Raw genomic sequence first — 21,570 nt, 5'->3', positions numbered from 1 at the left:
ATGATTTGAAAAAGATTTGAACTCCGCTCCTTCCGGATGCGAGTCGGGTGTCTTAACACATGCGTCACCACACGTAGTGCCTCTATTAAAACATCCATAGTAATTCCCTAGGCGTAATTCTAGGAATACATTACACCACCTGCATTCATCACAATGACTGAGTGACTGACATTCTACGATCCCTGCACCAGTCTGTAATCTTATCATAGAGAAGATACTCATACACGGCTGCCGTGATTCTATTTTGATCAGCTCGAATAGCTTAATATGCAGTATCATAATTGGCGAGACATTAAGGTGATCTAGTCCATATTAAATATCCGCGTGCTCGGGTAACAACCTTTGGTCTTATCAAAGGCCTGAGAGTCTAGTGCCTAGACGCAGTCTGGAACCGCGCGACTGCTGCGGTCGCAGGTTCGAATCCTGCCTCGGGCATGGATGTGTGTGATGTCCTTGGGTTAGTTAGGTTTAAGTAGTTCTAAGTTCTGGGGGACTGATGACCACAGCAGTTAAGTCCCATAGTGCTCAGAGCCATTTGAACCATTTGAATCTAGTGCCTAGACGGTTTTCCGCTCTTGTCTAGGCATTCGCCGATCTGATCTCACATCTTGGTCGCTGAAACACGCACACTCACACACACACACACACACACACACACACACACACACACACACTCATGCATACACACACAACAGTTAAATAACGAATAGACACTGGAAAAAGTTCACACGATTCACAGATCGATGGCGCATGAGTCCTACGTGCATGTAAGCAAACAACAATTTACGACTGCAGTTTGGTTACTTGAGTATTGTAGTAGAGTATGGAAAATAAGGTCCGTTCGCAACTTCACAAGTTAATACATAACAGAAAGGAATTTCACACGGAAAAGTTAATAGCAAAACTTACAACAGATAAGCTACGACGCTAAGAACTAAGAACTTGCGCACACTGAAGTCTCAGATACGGTGTATGAGTCTATTTTTTGATCCTGAGCCCTATTTTAAAATTTATTACAAAGACTCTTTAAAGAAAATAACTTGCCTAGGTATTTGTAATCCCTATCCTGTATCGCTTAGTTCACGACACGGGCTGCAGTGATGCCACCGTTGCGGAGAATAAATAGTGCACTAAATTTATTGTTGTTTGGAGGGAACAAAGAGGAAACAAAACAGGAGTGTTACTGAGCCATCATGCTTCATCAGTTACTTAAAATATACCCTGTTTTTCTTGTTGCTTCCAAGGGACTATCATAATCTTATACTTGGCTAATTTCTGCTTTTCAGTTATCTATCTCATTTCCTTTTTTCTTTTGCGGCCACACACCCTATAACTCATAATCTGAGTTTCTCAACAGTGAGTTACAATGGTGAATGAGAATAATTTATACGTTCTGCATGTGTATCGCGTAATCATTTTGCCTCTGCAATTCTTCTTTAAAGTTGTAATGTTTGTGTAGCGAGGATCTTCGACGATTATGGAAACAGTCCATCATTAGTTTAAGAGTAACAGAAATCTGCCTAACAATCTCTGAAACTGAGCGGCGTCTTAGGCATCGGTCGTGAGACTTTATTCAATAACAGATTATTCTTAGCATAGCACGACTTTGTTCTAGAGATTATCGTAGTATGTTTCTTATGTCCTTTATACCGCGCGAGATTGACCTTGTTTACTAACCAGCTTCCAGAGGTTAAAACTCTACTGCATCTCAATGCCTATCATTAAAAAAGTAGCTAATATTACTGCTCTAAATCCTAAAATAAACTTAAACTGATTTATTGAGTGAGTGATAAATGAGGATAAATATTCCTAGGACCACACGCTGATTGGTACAAATTGTCAAGAACCGTCATTTTTCACCTAAGTTTAACGTTCAGAGATTAAAGAAAAAAGTTAACCATTTAATGAGACCATGATGACCTTCAAGATCTGGATATGTTATCCCCTTATAGATACGTCACACGACACAACGAAGTCCCGATCTGCTTCAGCCAACGCTAAGAAGTTTCGGGAGAAAGAATTCATCTCGCTGTAGAGTACGAGCAGTCGTTTAAGAATTAGTGAAGCACACCTTGCCGACAGTGGCAGAGTGAACATTTCTGTTTCCTAAGGCTGCTGTTTGTGACGCACGCGCTGTCTAGACATTCTCAGGACTTTCAAGACTAATGTCCGTAATGACCCTTTTCTGCGGAAGAAGAAGCGGAACCAGGTGAACAAGACTGATTGCTAGTCTTTCTGAGTATATGTCACAAAGCATGTACTCAAAGGCCAAAAGTAGTACTCAACAGTTATTCTAACGATTTCCACTGCCGTATCTGTGGTGTCACCGCCAGACACCACACTTGCTAGGTGGTAGCCTTTAAATCGGCCGCGGTCCATTAGTATACGTCGGACCCGCGTGTCGCCACTGTCAGTGATTGCAGACCGAGCGCCACCACACGGCAGCTCTAGAGAGACTTACTAGCACTCGCCCCAGTTGTACAGCCGACTTAGCCAGAGATGGATCACTGACAACTACGCTCTCATTTCCCGAGACGATGGTTAGCATAGCCTTCAGCAACGTCATTTGCTACGACCTAGCAAGGCGCCATAGCATTTGATATTGAGATTATAACATGTACCGTCAAGAGCGATGTACACCAATTGTGGATTAAAGTTAAGTATTATATCAACTACGTACTTTATTTGCTACTATTAATTCCCTTAACTGTTCCAGACCTCGCGCCAGCCAGCGTGTAATTAAACGCGTGCATTTCGGCCTCCTCTAGCAACACAGTGTTGGCTCTTCTACCAACACTTCAGTATCGATCACTTTCCTAATTAGAATTTCAAATAGGGAATATATAATAGTGACGTAAGGCTACCACTGAACTTACCTACCTTTCCACGGCAGTGTACAAACCGAGAGCCAAACGCAACTTGTGCATACGACATCACTACACTCGATTCCGTCCGCTAGTAAAAATGGTTCAAATGGCTCTGAGCACTATGCGACTTAACTTCTGAGGTCATCAGTCGCTTAGAACTTAGAACTAATTAAACCTAACTAACCTAAGGACATCACACACACCCATGCCCGAGGCAGGACTCGAACCTGCGACCGCAGCGGTCACGCGGTTCCAGACTGAAGCGCCTTTAACCGCACGGCCACACGGGCCGGCCGTCCGCTAGTAAAAGGTCCCTGTAGTTAGGTCTGTTTCATGCTGTTTCGTAGGCCAACTAGTTGACCCGTGGTCAGTCACCGGAATCGGTTAACGATACGTTAACTATACGTAGGCGGAAATGACTGAAGGAAACTGCAGCAGCATCATTTACTCGCTTTCATATGCATTGCCTGCAGAACTGTGTTCACCGTCATAACGGTAAGTGAAATACAGGGTGATTCAAAAAGAATGCCACAACTTTAGGAATTTAAAACTCTGCAACGACAAAAGCAGAGCTAAGCACTATCTGTCGGCGAATTAAGGGAGCTATAAAGTTTCATTTAGTTGTACATTTGTTCGCTTGAGGCGCTGTTGACTAGGCGTCAGCGTCAGTTGATGCTAAGATGGCGACCGCTCAACAGAAAGCTTTTTGTGTTATTGAGTACGGCAGAAGTGAATCGACGACAGTTGTTCAGCGTGCATTTCGAACGAAGTATGGTGTTAAACCTCCTGATAGGTGGTGTATTAAACGTTGGTATAAACAGTTTACAGAGAATGGGTGTTTGTGCAAAGGGAAAAGTTCTGGACGGCCGAGAACGAGTGATGAAAATGTAGCACGCATCCAGCAAGTATTTGTTCGCAGCCCAGGAAAATGGACTCGCAGAGCTAGCAGAGAGCTGCAAATTCCACAATCAACTGTATGGAGAGTCCTACGAAAAAGGTTAGTTATGAAACCTTAACGTCAACTACCCGAGGCGATGGATCGGCCGCCAGGCAGCCCGTGACAGAGGACTTCATCACTGGCCTCCATGAAGCCCTGATCTTACACCCTGCGATTTTTTCTTATGGGGGTATGTTAAGGATATGGTGTTTCGGCCACCTCTCCCAGCCACCATTGATGATTTGAAACGAGAAATAACAGCAGCTATCCAAACTGTTACGCCTGATATGCTACAGAGAGTGTGGAACGAGTTGGAGTATTGGGTTGATATTGCTCGAGTGTCTGGAGGGGGCCATATTGAACATCTCTGAACTTGTTTTTGAGTGAAAAAAAAACCTTTTTAAATACTCTTTGTAATGATGTATAACAGAAGGTTATATTATGTTTCTTTCATTAAATACACATTTTTAAAGTTGTGGTATTCTTTTTGAATCACCCGGTACAACGTGATCACACTTCGATTTTATATTGCGCAAATTTTGTTGCTGTTGAAGCTGAACTCTCGTACCGGGTCGAATTCGTTATTGGCCGTTGGTACGGTAAGCCCGTGAATGTGTAACTTACCTCGCTGGAATCATCTCAACAGGCAGCCAGGACATAAGGCCATCCATGTGGGCAACTCAGTGAAAAGTATCCTGTGTTGAACAGAGCATGTAAATTCTAGTATTCCTTGCCATTTTCGAAATTCTTAGTCTTCATATTACTTTATTCGACGACCAGTTAGCTGAGGGATAGTTGTGAGGGCGTGTTACTATTATAATTCTTAATTCAGTTACATGACACATTTACTTCTCAAATTTTCAGACGATTCTTTTAAAATACCGTATTTCTATGGACTGCAATTTCTTGGAAGTTATACAAAAGACGTGTTCTACGCACTATAAACAAATTATTGTTATTATTATCATTATCATTATTATATTAAAATATTTCATATATTTGAATGCTGTTACTATAACGTAGTAGGGGAAAGAAACGGAAAGATGCCTAAAACACGCAACTCCATGGAGTCGCCAAGCCGCGCGGGATTAGCCGAGCGGTCTGTGGCGCTGCAGTCATGGACTGTGCGGCTGGGCCCGGCGGAGGTTCGAGTCCTCCCTCGGGCATGGGTGTGTGTGTTAGTCCTTAGGATAATTTAGGTTAAGTAGTGTGTAAGCTTAGGGACTGATGACCTTAGCAGTTAAGTCCCATAATATTTCACACACATTTGAACATTTGGAGTCGCCAATCGATCAAGCCTAAGAAATAAGTCCGGATAACAGAGCAACAAACATGGGACCCTATTGCGATGCAAAAGGCAACTGAAGCTGTGAAGAATGATAACATGCCTATTTCAGCAGCAGCAAAACAATTAAATATTCAACGTAATACGCTAAAACGAAGAGTCCTTGGGAAAAACAGAGATGCAGTAAAAAGATTATGGGCACCTAAGGTCAGTGTTCAGTGGACAACACGAGCAAGAAAACCACAATTACATTTTTGAAATGGAAAACCGATTTTATGGAATTACAGTGAATGACCTGCGGCGATTAGGAGTCCAGTTGCCAGAATGTAACAAAATACCACATCGTTTCAACAAAAAGTCTGAAATGGAAGGAAAAAACTTGGTGGCGTTTTCAGACAACGGCATACTATTAGTCTTAGGAAGCCAGAATCCGCCTCTATGGCTAGAGCACAAGCGTTTAACTAGGTGAACGTAGACGAGTTTTTTGATATCCTTAAAACATTGTAAGATAAATGATCCTGCTTATCGTACTTAGAATGTAGATGAAACAGGTCTTCTGACCGTGCAGTCCAAGAACAGCAAAGTCCCTAGTTAATCGTTGGTTTCCGTGTTTACGTCATTAGGAATAATTAATGCTTCTCATTTGTTGACCTTCTTGTGCCAACAATGTATTGCAACACGTTTCTTTCTCATTTGTATTATTGTTCTAATTATAATCAATGGTGAAATAAAAAATATAAGATTACACATTTTTGAACTAAATAGTCTATTTGGGAGTGGTGGCAAAGGACTGGCCACTTTACCCCACTAAGTGGGGAAAATGGCTACTATGTACGCATTTAGAAAAACGTTTATATATCCTGTAAAATATACTTACACGTTAGTTATGCCGGCCCCGGTGGTCTAGCGGTTCTAGGCGCTCAGTCCGGAACCGCGCGACTGCTACGGTCGCAGGTTCGAATCCTGCCTCGGGCATGGATGTGTGTGGTGTTCTTAGGTTAGGTAGGTTTAAGTAGTTCTAAGTTCTAGGGGACTGATGACCACAGATGTTAAGTCCCATAGTGTTCAGAGCCATTTGAACCATTTTTGAACGTTAGTTATCAATATTTGGTGTGATACCTCATAGTAAGTAGATTCGAGATGTATATGCCACAAGATTTTGTTAACGGGCATCATAACATGAAAATTCATTTTCACTTAGAGTAGCCACTTTACCCCACCTTCCCCTATTATCTGTCCGAGAAGATGAGACGAACACAAAAAATTTTTTGACATGAAGGCAACAAATATTAGACTGAGACTTATTGGAAGAGTAGAAGAAACTATAATTCACCCACGAAAGAGATCGCTTACAAAACCTTCATTCGAGGAGGAGGAGGAGGAGATTAGTGTTTAACGTCCCGTCGACAACGAGGTCATTAGAGAATTCATTCGACTACGAGGGTGTGATGAAAAGTAAGGTCTCCAATTTCTTTATGTGAGAAGTCTAACAGCTTTTTAAATATAACAAACGTTATTAACACTCTACATTTTTATTCTTCATGTTTACATATTTGTTTCCCAACATATTCATTCTGGCGACGAACACATTTCTCCTAACTGGACACCAATTTGTTGATACCGTCACTGTAGAACATTTGACATTGTTGACAAGGCCATAACCTCACATGAGCTTGAATCGCTGCATCACTATCGAAGTGAAGGTCTCGGAGGTGTTCTTTAAGTTTTGGAAACAGTTGAAAATCGGATGGGGCCAAGTCGGGACCTTATGGAGGATGGTCGATGGCAGTGAACTCAAGGCGTCCGATTGGTGCAGATGTCGCAGCGATCATGTGTGGTCTGGCACTGTGATGCTGAAGGAGAAGGTGCTTCATGTGTGGATGAACTCTTCGAATTCGAAACTCAATTACAACGCGCTGTTGCTCACGCACCGACATACACAGAAGGGCCAAAGTAACTGGTGCATCTGCCTAATATCGTGTAGGGCCCCCGCGGGAGGGTGGAGATCCCTTCTGAACAGCACGTTGCAAGGTGTCCCAGATATGCTCAATAATGTTCACTCCTGGGGAGTTTGGTGGCCAGCGGAAGTGTTTATACTCAGAAGAGTGCTTCTGGAGCCACTCTGTAGCAATTCTGGACGTGTGGGTTGTCGCATTGTCCTGCTAGAACTGCCCAAGTTCGTCGGAATGTGCAATGGACATGAACGGATGCAGGTGATCAGACAGGATGCTTACGTTCGTGTCACCTGTCAGAGTCATATCTAGACGTATCAGGGGTCCCATATCACTCCAACTGCACACGCCCCTCACCATTATAGAGCCTCCACCAGCTTGAACAGTCCACTGCTGACATGCAGGGTCCATGGATTCATAGACCGAGCGAGGTGGCGCAGTGGTTAGCACACTGGACTCGCATTCGGGAGGACGACGGTTCAATCCCGTCTCCGGCCATCCTGATTTAGGTTTTCCGTGATTTCCCTAAATCGCTTCAGGCACATGCCGGGATGGTTCCTCTGAAAGGGCACGGCCGATTTCCTTCCCCATCCTTCCCTCACCCGAGCTTGCGCTCCGTCTCTAATGACCTCGTTGTCGACGGGACGTTAAACACTAATATCCTCCTCCTCCATGGATTCATAAGATTGTCTCCATACCCGCACACGTTCATCCGCTCGATACAATTTGAAACGAGACTCGTCCGACCAGGCAACATGTTTCCAGTCATCAACAGTCCAATGTCGGTGTTGACGGGCCCAGACGACGCGTAAAGCTTTATGTCGCGCAGTCTTCAAAGGTAGACGAGTGGGCCTTCATCTCCAAAAGCCATATTAATGATGTTTCGTTGAGTGGTTCGCACGCTGATACTTGTTGATGGCCCAGGATTGAAATCTGCAGCAATTTGTGGAAGGGTCACGTTGAACGATTCTCTTCAGTCGTCGTTGGTCCCGTTCTTGCAGGATCTTCTTCCGGCTGCAGCGACGACGGAGATTTGATATTTTACCAGATTCCTGATTTTCACGGTACACTCGTAAAGTGGTGGTACGAGAAAATCCCCACTTCATCGCTACCTCAGACATGCTGTGTCCCATCTCTCTTTCGCCGCCTATAATACAACGTTCAAATTCGCTTAAATCTTAGTAACCTGCAATTGTAGCAGCAGTAACCGATCTAACAATTGCGCCAGACGCTTGTTGTCTTATATAGGCGTTCCCGACCGCAGCGCCGTATTCTCACTGTTTACATATCTCTGTACTTAAATACGCAGGCCTGTACCAGTTTCTTTGGCACATCCGTGTATGTTTTTTTATATCCCAAAGATGATCTGATTTTGACCGAAATGGATAATCACAATCAAAATAAAGTGAACAGCTGTGTATTATATAATACTGTTCCCAAAATTCATGAAAGCTATCCAACACTACTCACATAAAATGTTTCTTACACTGCTGGCCATTAAAATTGCTACACCACGAAAATGACGTGCAACAGATGCGAAATTTAACCGACAGGAAGAAGATGCTGTGATATGCAAATGATTAGCTTTTCAGAGCATTCACACAAGGTTGGCGCCAGAGGCGACACCTACAACGTGCTAACATGAGGAAAGTTTCCAACCGATTTCTCATACACAAACAGCAGTTGACCGGCGTTGCCTGGTGAAACGTTGTTGTGATGCCTCGTGTAAGGAGAAGAAATGCGTACCATCACGTTTCCGACTTTGATAAAGGTCGGATTGTAGCCTATCGCGATTGCGGTTTATCGTATCGCGACATTGGTGCTCGCGTTGGTCGAGATCCAATCACTGTTAGCAGAATATAGAATCGGTGGGTTCAGGAGGGTAATACGGAACGCCATGCTGAATCCCAACGGCCTCGTATCACGAGCAGTCGAGATGACAGACATGGCTGTAACGGATCGTGCAGCCACGTCTCGATCCCTGAGTCAACAGATGGGGACGTTTGCAAGACAACAACCATCTGCACGAACAGTTCGACGACGTCTGCAATAGGATGGACTATAAGCCCGGAGACCATGGCTGCGGTTACACTTGATGCTGCATCACAGACAGGAGCGCCTGCGATGGTGTACTCAACGACGAACCTGGGTGCACGAATGGCAAAACAGTGGACTTCACATTTCAGATGTGTTACGACCCGTGGCTGTACCCTTCATTCGATCCCTGCGAGACCCTACATTCCAGCAGGATAATGCACGACCGCATGTTGCAGGTCCTGTACGGGCCTTTCCGGATACAGAAAATGTTCGACTGCTGCCCTGGCCAGCACATTCTCCAGATCTCTCACCAATTGAAAACGTCTGGTCAATGGTCGCCGAGCAACCGGCTCGTCACAGTACGCCAGTCACTACTCTTGATGAACTGTGGTATCGTGTTGAAGCTGCACGGGCAGCTGTACCTGTACATGCCATCCAAGCTCTGTTTGACTCAATGCCCAGGCGTATCAAGGCCGTTATTACGGCCAGAGGTGGTTGTTCTGGGTACTGATTTCTCAGGATCTATCCACCCAAATTGCGTGAAAATGTAATCACATGTCAGTTCTAGTATAATATATTTGTCCAATGAATACCTGTTTATCATCTGCATTTCTTCTTGGTGTAGCAATTTTAATAGCCAGTATTGTAAAAATATTACTTCCTTCAACATGACCAAGCCGATACAGTTCAGTAAACTGGGGCTTATACAGAAGAATGCCGACAGTTTTTCTTCCCGCGTATTAAGAGGAGAAGCATAGACACAGTCAGACAGCTGACTAAATCTCTGTTTATCATATAAGTAACTCCGTTGTGTTGACGCAGCGTTTCGGGGCGTTTGCCGCGCGTCGTCTTCTGGTAATCGAAACGTTTCATCAAATTTAGTGAGAGTCTGCTAAGCGATTTACGACTGACGATGGTAGTTCCCTGCGCGCGGCTGGTATGGTCCCGCGAGAAGAGGAGCGCTGGCCATCCGGTGTGCGGACACACCGGTAGGTGGTAGACTCCTGAGGCCGCAGCAAGGCGCCAGCCTTGACTCTGTTTCGCGCAAGGTGACGAGAGTAAGATGGCGTCCCGCTATATAACGCAGTGGAGGACGTCGCCGGCGCAGTCTTGTGGTCGCAGTGATCCCGCGTCTTGCAGCGCGTCCCCTTCAGCCTTCAACACGGTGAGTCCACCTCTGGCGCTCATTCACTTCCCTCCTGTCGATTCGTCACTGGCGCGAGTACCCTTCTCGGCTCATTGTTGACTGATTGTTGCGCTGTCATTATACAACGAGAAGTAACGCCAAGTGTATAACTCTAAGGACATAAGCGCTTGCTGTAAGTGGCAAACTCATAAGCTTGTATCATATTAGGTAGAATTTCACCTCTTCAGGTGAAACTAATTGCACTTATCAGCCAACTTACGAGGCTTTTAAAATAAAGTTTCGAGTGCAGCAGTGTCTTTCACCAGGGCGCTGCGAACGTTATATACAATGTGGTACTATTGTACAGATTCGTTCCTCTTTTTACGGAAATTTGATGCTTTTTGTGAAGTAGATTACCATACTTGAAGGGTTATTTACAGTTTTGGAGTTAGAGTATTTTCATATTTCGTTTGTTTCCTAATTGTAGTATCAGTGTGCTTATTGTACTATTAGATAACTCAGTAGTAAAATAACGTCATCCTGAGGTGCTCTTTTTCGTCAACCGTAATACATTTCGTTACAGTGAACACACATCCGTTAAACAGAGCTGCAAGGACCATAACTATAAATAGCGAAAAAATTATTTGCTATCCAATCTAATTGTTATATTTCATAAGCAATTGAAGAGATCTAATTGAAGTTATCGGCGAATTAAAAAGGCAAATATTTTTTTGTATAACTAATACTCGTAATTTTTTATTTATCGATCTGTAGGGTAAATATGACTTTTTTTTTCAAGTGAAACATGTTTCTTCTCTTTGAACGACACTGAGTGTGGCGTGGAAAGAATACTACAATGATATAACTTCCACACAGTCTTGCCGGCCGGTGTGGCCGTGCGGTTCTAGGCGCTTCAGTCTGGAACCGCGTAACAGCTATGGTCGCAGGTTCGAATCCTGCCTCGGGCATGGATGTGTGTTATGTCCTTAGATTAGTTAGGTTTAACTAGTTCTAAGTTCTAGAGGACTGATGACCTCAGAAGTTAAGTCCCATTGTGTTCAGAGGCATTTCAACCATTTTTCCCATCAGTCTTCACAATGAAACACTTCGCAAAACAGCCGGAAAGTGTGTAATTTTAAGGCATAAGTCTACCAATATAGCGCTATGTAAACATAATTTAACAGGGCTGCACCGGCATACTTCGGCCTCGTTAGCAGCACATTTTCTATGGTTTTTTACGATAAGTTTCAGTACGAATGTTGACGTGAGCTTTAATAATTGTGCTCGTATTTTCACGCGCTATGGAAAGTCGTTAAAAATACCTCGTTCCTTTAAACCACAAAGCTGCTTCTGCACTGGATGAGTAGAAGAAACTTTTTCACTGTTAGGCGAACAGAAAAAATCTTACCTCTTACGGTATATTGCGGATTAGAAGTATACGGAGTGTTAAAAAATGGCTCACGGTATAGTATGAGGATAGCTTGTTCTCAGCTTGTCCGCAGCTCGTGGTCGTGCGGTAGCGTTCTCGCTTCCCACGCCCGGTTGAAAATTCGTTCAAATGGCTCTGAGCACTATGCGACTTAACTTCTGAGGTCATCAGTCGCCTAGAACTTAGAACTAATTAAACCTAACTAACCTAAGGACATCACACACATCCATGTCCGAGGCAGAATTCGAACCTGCGACCGTAGCGGTCGCTCGATTCCAGACTGTAGCGCCCAGAACCGCACGGCCACTCCGGCCGGCCCCACGCCCGGGTTCCCGCGTTCGATTCCCGGCGGGGTCAGAGATTTTCTCTGCCTCATGATGACTGGGTGTTGTGTGATGTCTTTAGGTTAGTTAGGTTTAAGTAGCTCTACGTTCTAGGGGACTGATGACCATAGATGTTAAGTCCCATAGTGCTCAGAGCCATTTGAACCATTTTTTGTTCTCAGCTGTCTCCAGAGCTCTTCATTGCAATAAAGCAGGAAACATTTTGCTGCAAAACCTTCGTCGACGGATGAAGTTTCACTTTTCTCGAAATAACATCAACTTCAAGACATTATGAAGGTCGGTCGCCTGGTATTCAGTATCGGCCTGGGCTTCAAGTTGCAATGAATTTGAAGAACTGACGTTGTCGCACATAATACTCAATATCTATGTTACAGCAATGCGCTGCTGAGGCTTAGTAGTAACTGCTGAGAAATCTATGCTATACGGAATTAGATAAATACATTTGTTTACAACGCGGTCTCAGAAATAGTTTCGCTTAGGAGTTGCTCCTCCACGGTCTGACAGCCCAAGAGCTGAAGCTGTGACAACAGTGAACTTCTGTTTTTAATTTTCCGCCTCTTGCTGGAGGGGAAAATTACTCCATCGGCTGTGGTTGGCAAGCGATGTAGTTACCGAGTGAAAGCTCACTGTCTCTCAAGCGTAATTAATAGCTTCATCAACAATCATTTTCGAAATTGCTTACCCACTCAAAGAGGGTGCGCATGATTTCCGGTTCCCGGGAGGCTAAGAGAAGCAATAGGTTTAAAATACTGAAACGCTGTAGCGGGTGCACAGCGGGACCAATGCTTGGTAGCTCGTGGCGCGGGCAGCGTACACTTTGCGCAAGGCCCACTCTTGGTCAACTCGTAGGCAATGGAGCGTAACTTCTACCTCCGAGACGAAACTTTCAACCAATTTATGGAGCAGCGTGTTGCAAAATGAGGGCACCGTAACAGACTCACGACTGTCTCATATTCTCTGCTCCACAACATATAATTGTGGCACGGAATGCTTACAGCACTCGACAGTGACAGTATTATGGGACAATTTACGAGCATAGGATGAAAAGTTCTCGGTCTGGTATGGAAAGACTTCATTTTTAACCAAAAACACATTTATTTGTTTTACTATTCACTTTTACGCCAATGTACCTAGACTAAAGTGCTTTCTGCAAGTAGATTCTATCCGTAAAGTGCGATCCCGAAAAGTTCGCAAATCATCTGTTTCCGATGCTATAACATCTTCACCCAGTTGGGCCTGAACCCTTGCTTGGTATTAGTCATTTATTGTTTTACTCTTTGCAAGTAATTCTATGAATAGAATTCCTCTCGCATCCAAAAACATTCTGTTCTTTTCGGCAGATTAAACCATTTCACCTTTGTTGTCGAAAAATTAGTTTTCACATTTGCTTTTGTTTAGCATACGACGCAAAGTCATGTCATAGTCCGTTCTTCGTGGTTTTTTTCTGATATGGCAATGAGCTTATTTATTTCGTACACCTTTAGTAGCTGATTGTCTAACACTGCATTGTACAGATTTTCAGAGATGTCATATGTCGTTACACGTGGATCTTCACCCACAGAAACACAATCACGTATGCTTTCACCTACGCATTTCTTAGTTGCTGAAAACGAAGCAACAGACTCATATTGGAATAATTTCCGTTGAAGATAAAACGACCAAAAGAAATAATTTTCCGACAGCGTAGTATTCCAGTCATCCGTTTGAGCGAAACACACTCATTACAATTGCTATAAAAACAGTATGAACAAAGTACTTTCACACATCAGTATGAAACATGACTTTCATTACTGAGCTGTATGCACCGCCGTAATATGGTATTATTTGTATTATCAACGCCATCTCCGTAGTGGCTAAAAGCATTTCACTTTGTCCGTATATTCCACTTGTTTGCGAAGTGAAGGATCCCGGCATTGTAGGTAGTCCCGTGCAACTGGTTTTCTGATATGGTTGAACTATATGTCAAACGAAACCCTACGATTTATAACCGAGTGAGGCGACTGAATGCTTAAAACACTCGGCTTATGGTTCAAATGGCTCTGAGCACCATGGGACTTAACTGCTGTGGTCATCAGTCCCCTAGAACTTAGAACTACTTAAACCTAACTAACCTAAGGACATCACACACATCCATGCCCGAGGCAGGATTCGAACCTGCGACCGTAGCGGTCACGCGATCCCAGACTGTAGCGCCTAGAACCGCACGGCCACTCCGGCCGGCCACTCGGCTTACATTGGGTATAAAACACCGTTCACTGATCCTGATTTAGGAGTTCTATGTTTTCTCTAGGTCACTTGAAGCGAATGGTGAGATGGTTCCTTCCATAAGGCCAATGTGTGAGTTCGTCTGGATGCTCTCGCTGCTGACAGAACGTCAAACTCTGACGCAATTTCCTTGCTATAATTTATGAAGAATACTTTTTGTTATCTCTCTGTCTTTAACGTTACTAAATTGTGCCAGTAACAGAAGTTCAGTCTGAGGCTATTTACCAAATTATCGGTGGGTCCTTGAGGAAATTGCCGAACAGTGGCGAGACAGCAAATACAACTACGTTTCGCCCTCTACCATACAGTTGAATTCAGTAATAAAATCCGTGACACCGCAGAAAACACGAATTATATGATAATGTGATGTTAAAGATTAGAATGTGACTGAAGTTACTAAACACGCTTTTCCGAAGTTTCTTTTCAAAAGAAGACGAAGTGGATATTCCAAAATTCGAACGAATAACAACAACCAACATGAGATTTCTAGAAGGCTTTTTACACTGTTCCACACAAGCGACTTCTAATCAAATTGCGACTGGATTCGTGGTTTCCTGTCAGACAGGTCACAGTTTGTAATAATTGGCGGTAAGTCATCGAGTGAATCAGAGGCAACATATGGCGTTCCCAAAGCAAGTGTTATAGGCCCTCTGCTCTTCCTGGTCTACATAAACGATTAGGAGACAATCTGAGCAGCCCTCTTAGATTGTTTGCAGATGATGCTGTCATTTACCGTCTTGTAAAGTCATCAGAGTACCAAAACCAAATGCAAAACGATTTAAACAAGATGTCTGTATGATGCGAAAGGTGGCAGCTAACTTTAAAAGATTAAGTGTTGAGTCATTCACATAAGCACGAAAAGGAATCCGCTAAATTTCGGTTGGGTGATAAATCACACAAATCTATAGGCTGTGAATTCAACTAAATACTTAGGGATTACAATTACAAATAACTAAACTGGAACCATTACATAAATAATGTTGTGGGGAAAGTGGACCAAGACTACGATTTATTTTCAGAACACTTAGAAGACCCAACAGATGTACTAAACAATCTGCCTACGCTACGCTTGTCCGTCCTTTTCTGGAGTATTACAGCGCGTTGTGCGATCCGTATCAGATAGGATACACAGAGGCCACCGAAAAATTTCAAAGAAGGCCACCTCGTTTTGTATTGTCGCAAAATAGGGGAGAGAGTGCCACGGATATGATACCGAACTGGGATGCCAATCATTAAATCAAATGCCTGTTTCGTAGCGGCAGTACCATTTCGTGAAATTTCAATAACCAACTTTCTCCTCCGAATGCGAAAATATTTCGCTGGCCCTCATCTTCCTAGATTAGCCATTGTAATTAGATAAGACAAATCAGAGCTTTCACGGAAATATTTAAGTGTTCGTTTTGCTCAGGCCCTTTTGGAGAGTGGAACGGTAGAGAAATAGCTTGAAGACGGTTCGATGAATCCTCTGCCAGGCACTTAACTGCGAATTGCAGAGTCGTCATATAGATGCAGATAACACAATATAATTTTTCTCTTAATAGGCGATGACACAAAATTTTCTGATTACTCATCCTCTGTAGCATCTCTTCTTGACAACTAATTTGTTCACAAAGAACCAAATGTTTTGAAACGCGAATGTAGCTGCAGATCAAAGACTGCTTTTATGTATGAGCGATATCTCTCTCTCTCTGTTGCTTTTGTGTTAAAATGATTAATTAGCAAATGGAAACTCGTAAACTGGCCTACCTTAGGGAGAGGATATTGATAGATACCAGTACACTCATTGCAAGTAGAGCAGCAGCGCGTGGTAGCCGCGCGGTCTCAGGCACCGTGCCACGGTTCGCTCGGCCCCCCTCGTCGGAGGTTCGAGTCCTCCCTCGGGCATGGGTGTGTGTGTGTGTTGTCCTTAATGTAAGTTAGATTAAGTAGTGTCTAAGACTAGGGACCCATGACCTCAGCAGTTTGGTCCCATAGGAACTTACCACAAATTTCCAATTGCAAGTAGAGCGATTATTTAACAGACGTTATCCTCGGCGCTAAGGCTTTCAGAACTATCACAGGAACAATGATAATTCCAACAGTGGAATAAGTCCATCTGTTCCAGTGTCTTGGTAGAAAGATTTGCCGGCCGAAGTGGCCGTGCGGTTAAAGGCGCTGCAGTCTGGAACCGCGAGACCCCTACGGTCGCAGGTTCGAATCCTGCCTCGGGCATGGATGTTTGTGATGTCCTTAGGTTAGTTAGGTTTAACTAGTTCTAAGTTCTAGGGGACTAATGACCTCAGCAGTTGAGTCCCATAGTGCTCAGAGCCATTTTTTTTTTAGAAAGATTTATCTATGACAGAACAGGTATTAAGCCTATCCTTGAACATTTTCACTAGTTTTTCGTTGTGCAGGTTTCGATGGTCGCGTTTACAGGCTAATCCCGTCTTCCAAACAGTAGTCACACTGGCAAATTTTAGTTTACGTAACCGCGCGGGAAATCCGTTCACTTACCGTTACCACTGCTCTGCAGGGCCGGTCTACAAGCTGGTCGGCATTGAGCGGAATGTTCTTGTTTTTTTGTGCTGCTGCTACTGGTTTCGTTGTCCGTCTCACTGGACGGCGAATACCAGCCGTGCTTTTTACTTTACGTTTCCTCCGGAATCTAGGAGACTGAGACCATGATCTAAATGTAAACAACAGCAAGACATGTTCAGCATAAGAGTCAACCTGAACATTATTTGAGTTTAGTTTTTCCGTGCATTTCGACACCTTATTACATTTTAAACGCTGTTTCTAGAGCAGGAGCTAATAAGTATCTAATTATTAGAGATATTAAGGAGAATAGATTTTTCATTGCGGAATAGTGTAGTGTCTTTCCAGAATCTTATCTTGCTCGGAAGAGTCGACAAACATACTTATCGTATAATGCATGCCATCTTCTCTCCAAAACAGGTGGTGGTGGAGGTCAGTATGTTTTTGATACTAGTAACGACTACTTTCTGCTCTGGTTTCAACAAATCTGGAAATGGATCACCCATGACATCTATCGAAGAATCACAGAATCGGAAAACTGCTGGAAGTGTAGATCAGTGTTGATAGATGCGGAATCCTCTTGAAAACTTCTCAAAATAAACCGAGATTGAAACCTCAGAGTTGCAGGAAACTTACCTCTCTCCACTTACCATTTCTCTTGTTGCTCTCCTTCTAACTTTGTTCCGTTTGGCTGTGTGTCTGGTAACGTTCAACAGCACGCGGGACCTCATAACTGTGCATACCTCTGGTGAAATATTTCTGTGAAATAGATGCTTTAGAATGGTACCTAAACCCATGACACACTGGAGGTATATCTCCATACTGATTTTTACGTGTATACACTAATACTCATGGCGTATAATGTGACTGATTTATTGATCTTTTGAATGATTCCGACTACCTTGAGCTACTGATTTATCCACGCACTGTATACCCAGACAAATTTCTATACTGTTGACTGTAGACCGTAAAATAAGACAGAAATAAGGATTTTTTTCGGAGCAAAGAAGCAATCTCATACTGTTGGATATCGAAATTCCTGAGCTATCCATCTGTTAAAATTACAGGATTGTTTTTGGATTTACATGACATAAATGTAAAGACATAGATGATGGGAAGTACTTCCGCTAATAATAAAATTACTGTTTTATACTGTGGTCACGAAAGTTAAACTCGAGATGAATTTAGGATTGCTGTAGTTTCGTCCACCTGTCGCTGACACTAGACACAACTTAATTTTTCTCTTCACAATATTCCAACTGTGCAACACACATAACGTTTTGGATACGCTGTAAATCAACCTTCACTTTAACTGGATATAATATTTTTTATTCCTTTCAGCATCCTTGCGTGAGACTAACATAAATCATATGAAAGCTAAGTGAAGGTTTAGATCCTGACAATGTAAATGTATAATAGTAAGGGAGTCTTATGGGCCTGGAAAACATACTTTGGACCAGTGCTCTTTGATCCCTACTCAACAACAACGGGAATAAAAATTAGAAACGTATAGTCGCATTAATTAGTTATTTTAAACAAGAGACAGTGAGATATGGTGTCCCGCACAGTAGGACTCACCTCTTTACAGCAATTTGCTTGAAACACTCTTCCGAGGATGATGCAGTTACTCACCAAAATTTTATGCAATTACAACATAATTACTAACGTCTGGATTTGTATTATACCGTCAGTTCCGGCCGAATATCGGGCAGTGCTTTTACCGTACTAGTAATATACTTACATAAGTAACAATCAAAATGGTCACTACTTCTTTGTTCCTTTTCATTTGTTACAGTGTTCGTACAACCAAAATTATTGTTGAAACTCAGTTATGAATCTGAAGTTGAACATTTCAGGGTGTACCTAAACACGAAATTAGAAGTAAATTTTTGTCTACTGTTCCCCAGTTTCACATCCAGTAAAGTCTTTGTTTCGTAGCCCTCCTCTCATATGTTCCAGAAGAGAGAAACTGTATCCCGAAATGTCAACTATGGAGCGATTTTCATTTAACGGTCTGTTACCGCCATTCTCGACACCTTTCTGTCTTTATGTTTCTAGACTCTTCCACTGTCTTTCAGAAAACTTTCTAAATTTAATTTTCTGACTTTTCCCTTTTAGGGTTGACAACAAAGCCAATATCAGCGTACTATCACCGTCCCATTTTATTCAGGAATGGAGACAGTAATCATCTACGACGCTAGTGAAGCATTCGTACTTGGAAAAATGCAGGAACCCCGCGGAATAACCAAGCCAAGCGGATTTAAATCTGCCTCCTCTCGATTATGATTGCAGAATTTTACCAATACGACCCTACTTGTTGTCCCATAAAGTAAATCTTCTTTTCCCGTTTTTCCTCCTCTGGTGTTTAGTCAGGGCGAGAACGTCACTAAAAATAACCAATATACTCTTGCGGCGGACGCTTCAAGAAAGGTGTTGAACTTCGCTAACATCCTTCGAAATTGTCAGAGCCCACGTTGCAAAAGGAGTCAAGAGACAAACTAATTCCTCCAACGTGAACTCACCTGATAAAGTATTATCAACCTCCTTAAAAGAACACTGAAACAGTACCAGGCGATCATGAGACTGGCGTAAATCATGGAAGTGAATTAGTATGTACACTGCTCAGCCAGAACATTATTACCACCAACCTACTATCGATATAAACATGTCCAGGCGATAGCAGCGTCACCTGGCGAGGAATGACTGCTACTCATACACCTGTATGGTGCATGCAGTATTAGTGAGTGTGCTGTCCGTGTGTAGAATGGGGAAGGCGTGCGTTCGATCTGAGTTTGATCGAGGGCAGATTGTGATAGCCCGGAGTCTCGGCACGAGCATTTCGGAAATTGCACGACTTGTCGGGTGTTTGAGGAGTGGCGGGTGAGTGTCTTCAACACGTGGCGTAACCAAGGAGAAACCACGTCCAGATGTCGTGGGGTTGGGCGGCCACCGCTCAATACAGATGTGGGACGTCCTAGACTGGTAAAACAGGACAAGTGGCGAGCTGTGGCGGAACTAACATCAGACTGTAATGCTGGGCGGAGTACAAGTGTGTCTGAACGCACAGTGCACCGAACACTGCTAACGATGGCCCTCCGCAGCCGACGACCCATGCATGTGCCAATGATAACACCACCACATCGGCAACTACGACTGAAATGGGCACGTGACCATCGGCACTGGACGCTAGCGCAGTGGCAGAGCGTTTTATGGTCTGATAAATTCCGATACCTTCTTCATTATGCCGATGGCAAGGCGCGAATCCGTCGTCTTCTAGAGGAACAGCTCCTTGACACCTAAACTATTGGACAGAAACAAGCTAGCGGCGGCTCCATTATGCTCTGGGGAACATTCGCATGGGAAGCGACGGGTCCAGTGGAGCTCGTGCAAGGCACCATGACTGCCAAGGAGTATCGCACACTGGCTGCACACCACGTATACCCTTTCATGACGATCATGTTTGCTGACAGCAGTGGCATTTTTCAGAAAGATAATGCGCCATGTTACAAGGCTAGGAGTATGATGTAGTGTTTCGAGAAACGCAGTGCCGAATTCCAATTGATGTGCTGCCCCCCCCCCCCCGCTCCTCCCTCCCCCCCCCCTCAAATAGCCGGATCTTAACCCGATCGAGCACATCTGAGATGCGATTGCGCGTGGAGTCAGACATCATCGCCCCCTCTTGTGTGTGATGATGGGGTGTCAACTCCCTCCAACGACCTACCAAGGCCTCATTGGTTCCATTCCACGACGCGTCGTCGCTTTATCCGTGCCAAAGGTGGACATACCGGCTATTGGGTAGTTGGTCGTGTATATGTCAGTCGGCTTTATCGAATCAGCAAAGTAAGATGGGTCAACTTGGAGACCTGACGGAATGACAGAAAGGAGCTATCGTACTTGGACGTAACCATAATCACTCCGTGAATGATGTTGGCCGTTTCGTTAGTGTCACTGTTCACCATGTCTGTAAAGGAGGAAGCAGCACTTGCACCCATGTAACGTGGGGTAAGAACAGTTGTCGTGGAAAGAGCCTAACCGTCAGTGACCCGAGTCCAATATCATGCTATGTCAGTGACAATCGGTTTCAGAATCATCAGGATATGCTGCTGTCAATGAATGTAGGTCCATCTCAACCAGTTTTCAAGCGAACGTACACGAAGGGAACTGCATGCAGTCGACATTTGCAGTTGGATACCTCGCAAAAGGCCATTTCTCACAGCATCACACCAAGCTTCACGTCTTCAATGGGCCAGGCAATATAGAAACTAAACAGTAGCTAATTAGAAACGTCGAATATTGTCCTATAGGTCGCGGGTTTGACCCTCTTCAAATAATGCAAGGAGATGAGTACACCGCAGTTCAGTGAGGCTCTTAACCCGCAGATGTAGTTTTGTGGGTCTTTTTCGTACCATGACTTGGGCCCACTCATTCGGGTTGCCGTGAACATTAACAAGGATATGTATTTCAACGTTCTCGGAGATCAGCTGTTGTTCTTTCTTCTACATCTATGTCTACATAATTACCCTGCAATTCACAATTAAGTGCTTGGCAGAGGGTTCATCTAACCATCTTCAAGCTATTTCACTACCCTTTCATTCTCGAACAGCGCGCGGGAAATACCAACACTTAAATCTTTCTGTGCTAGCTCTGATTTCTCTTATTTTATTACCATGATCACTTCTCCCTATGTTTTAATTATTGCCATCCCAATTCGCGTATCGTATCCGTGGAACTCTCTCCTCCACTTCGCGATAATACAAAACGAGCTTCCCTTCTTTGAACTTTTTCAATGGCCTCTGTCAGTCCTATCTGATGCA

The 21,570-nt window shown here is 43.7% G+C and overlaps 1 protein-coding gene across 1 annotated transcript in view; it reads left to right on the top strand.

Annotated features, from left to right (window-relative positions):
• Positions 1-10,141: 10,141 nt before the first annotated feature.
• LOC124555942 overlaps positions 10,142-21,570 on the top strand; it is a 40,757-nt gene continuing 29,328 nt past the window's right edge. Inside the window, exon 1 of the mRNA XM_047129992.1 lies at positions 10,142-10,243. Within this exon, the coding sequence (XP_046985948.1) occupies positions 10,142-10,243 (102 nt within the window). The remainder of the gene's footprint in view (positions 10,244-21,570) is intronic.

Source organism: Schistocerca americana, chromosome X (genome assembly GCF_021461395.2).
Source record: "Schistocerca americana isolate TAMUIC-IGC-003095 chromosome X, iqSchAmer2.1, whole genome shotgun sequence".
NCBI lineage: Eukaryota > Metazoa > Arthropoda > Insecta > Orthoptera > Acrididae > Schistocerca > Schistocerca americana.
This window is presented reverse-complemented; position numbering and strand designations above follow the sequence as displayed.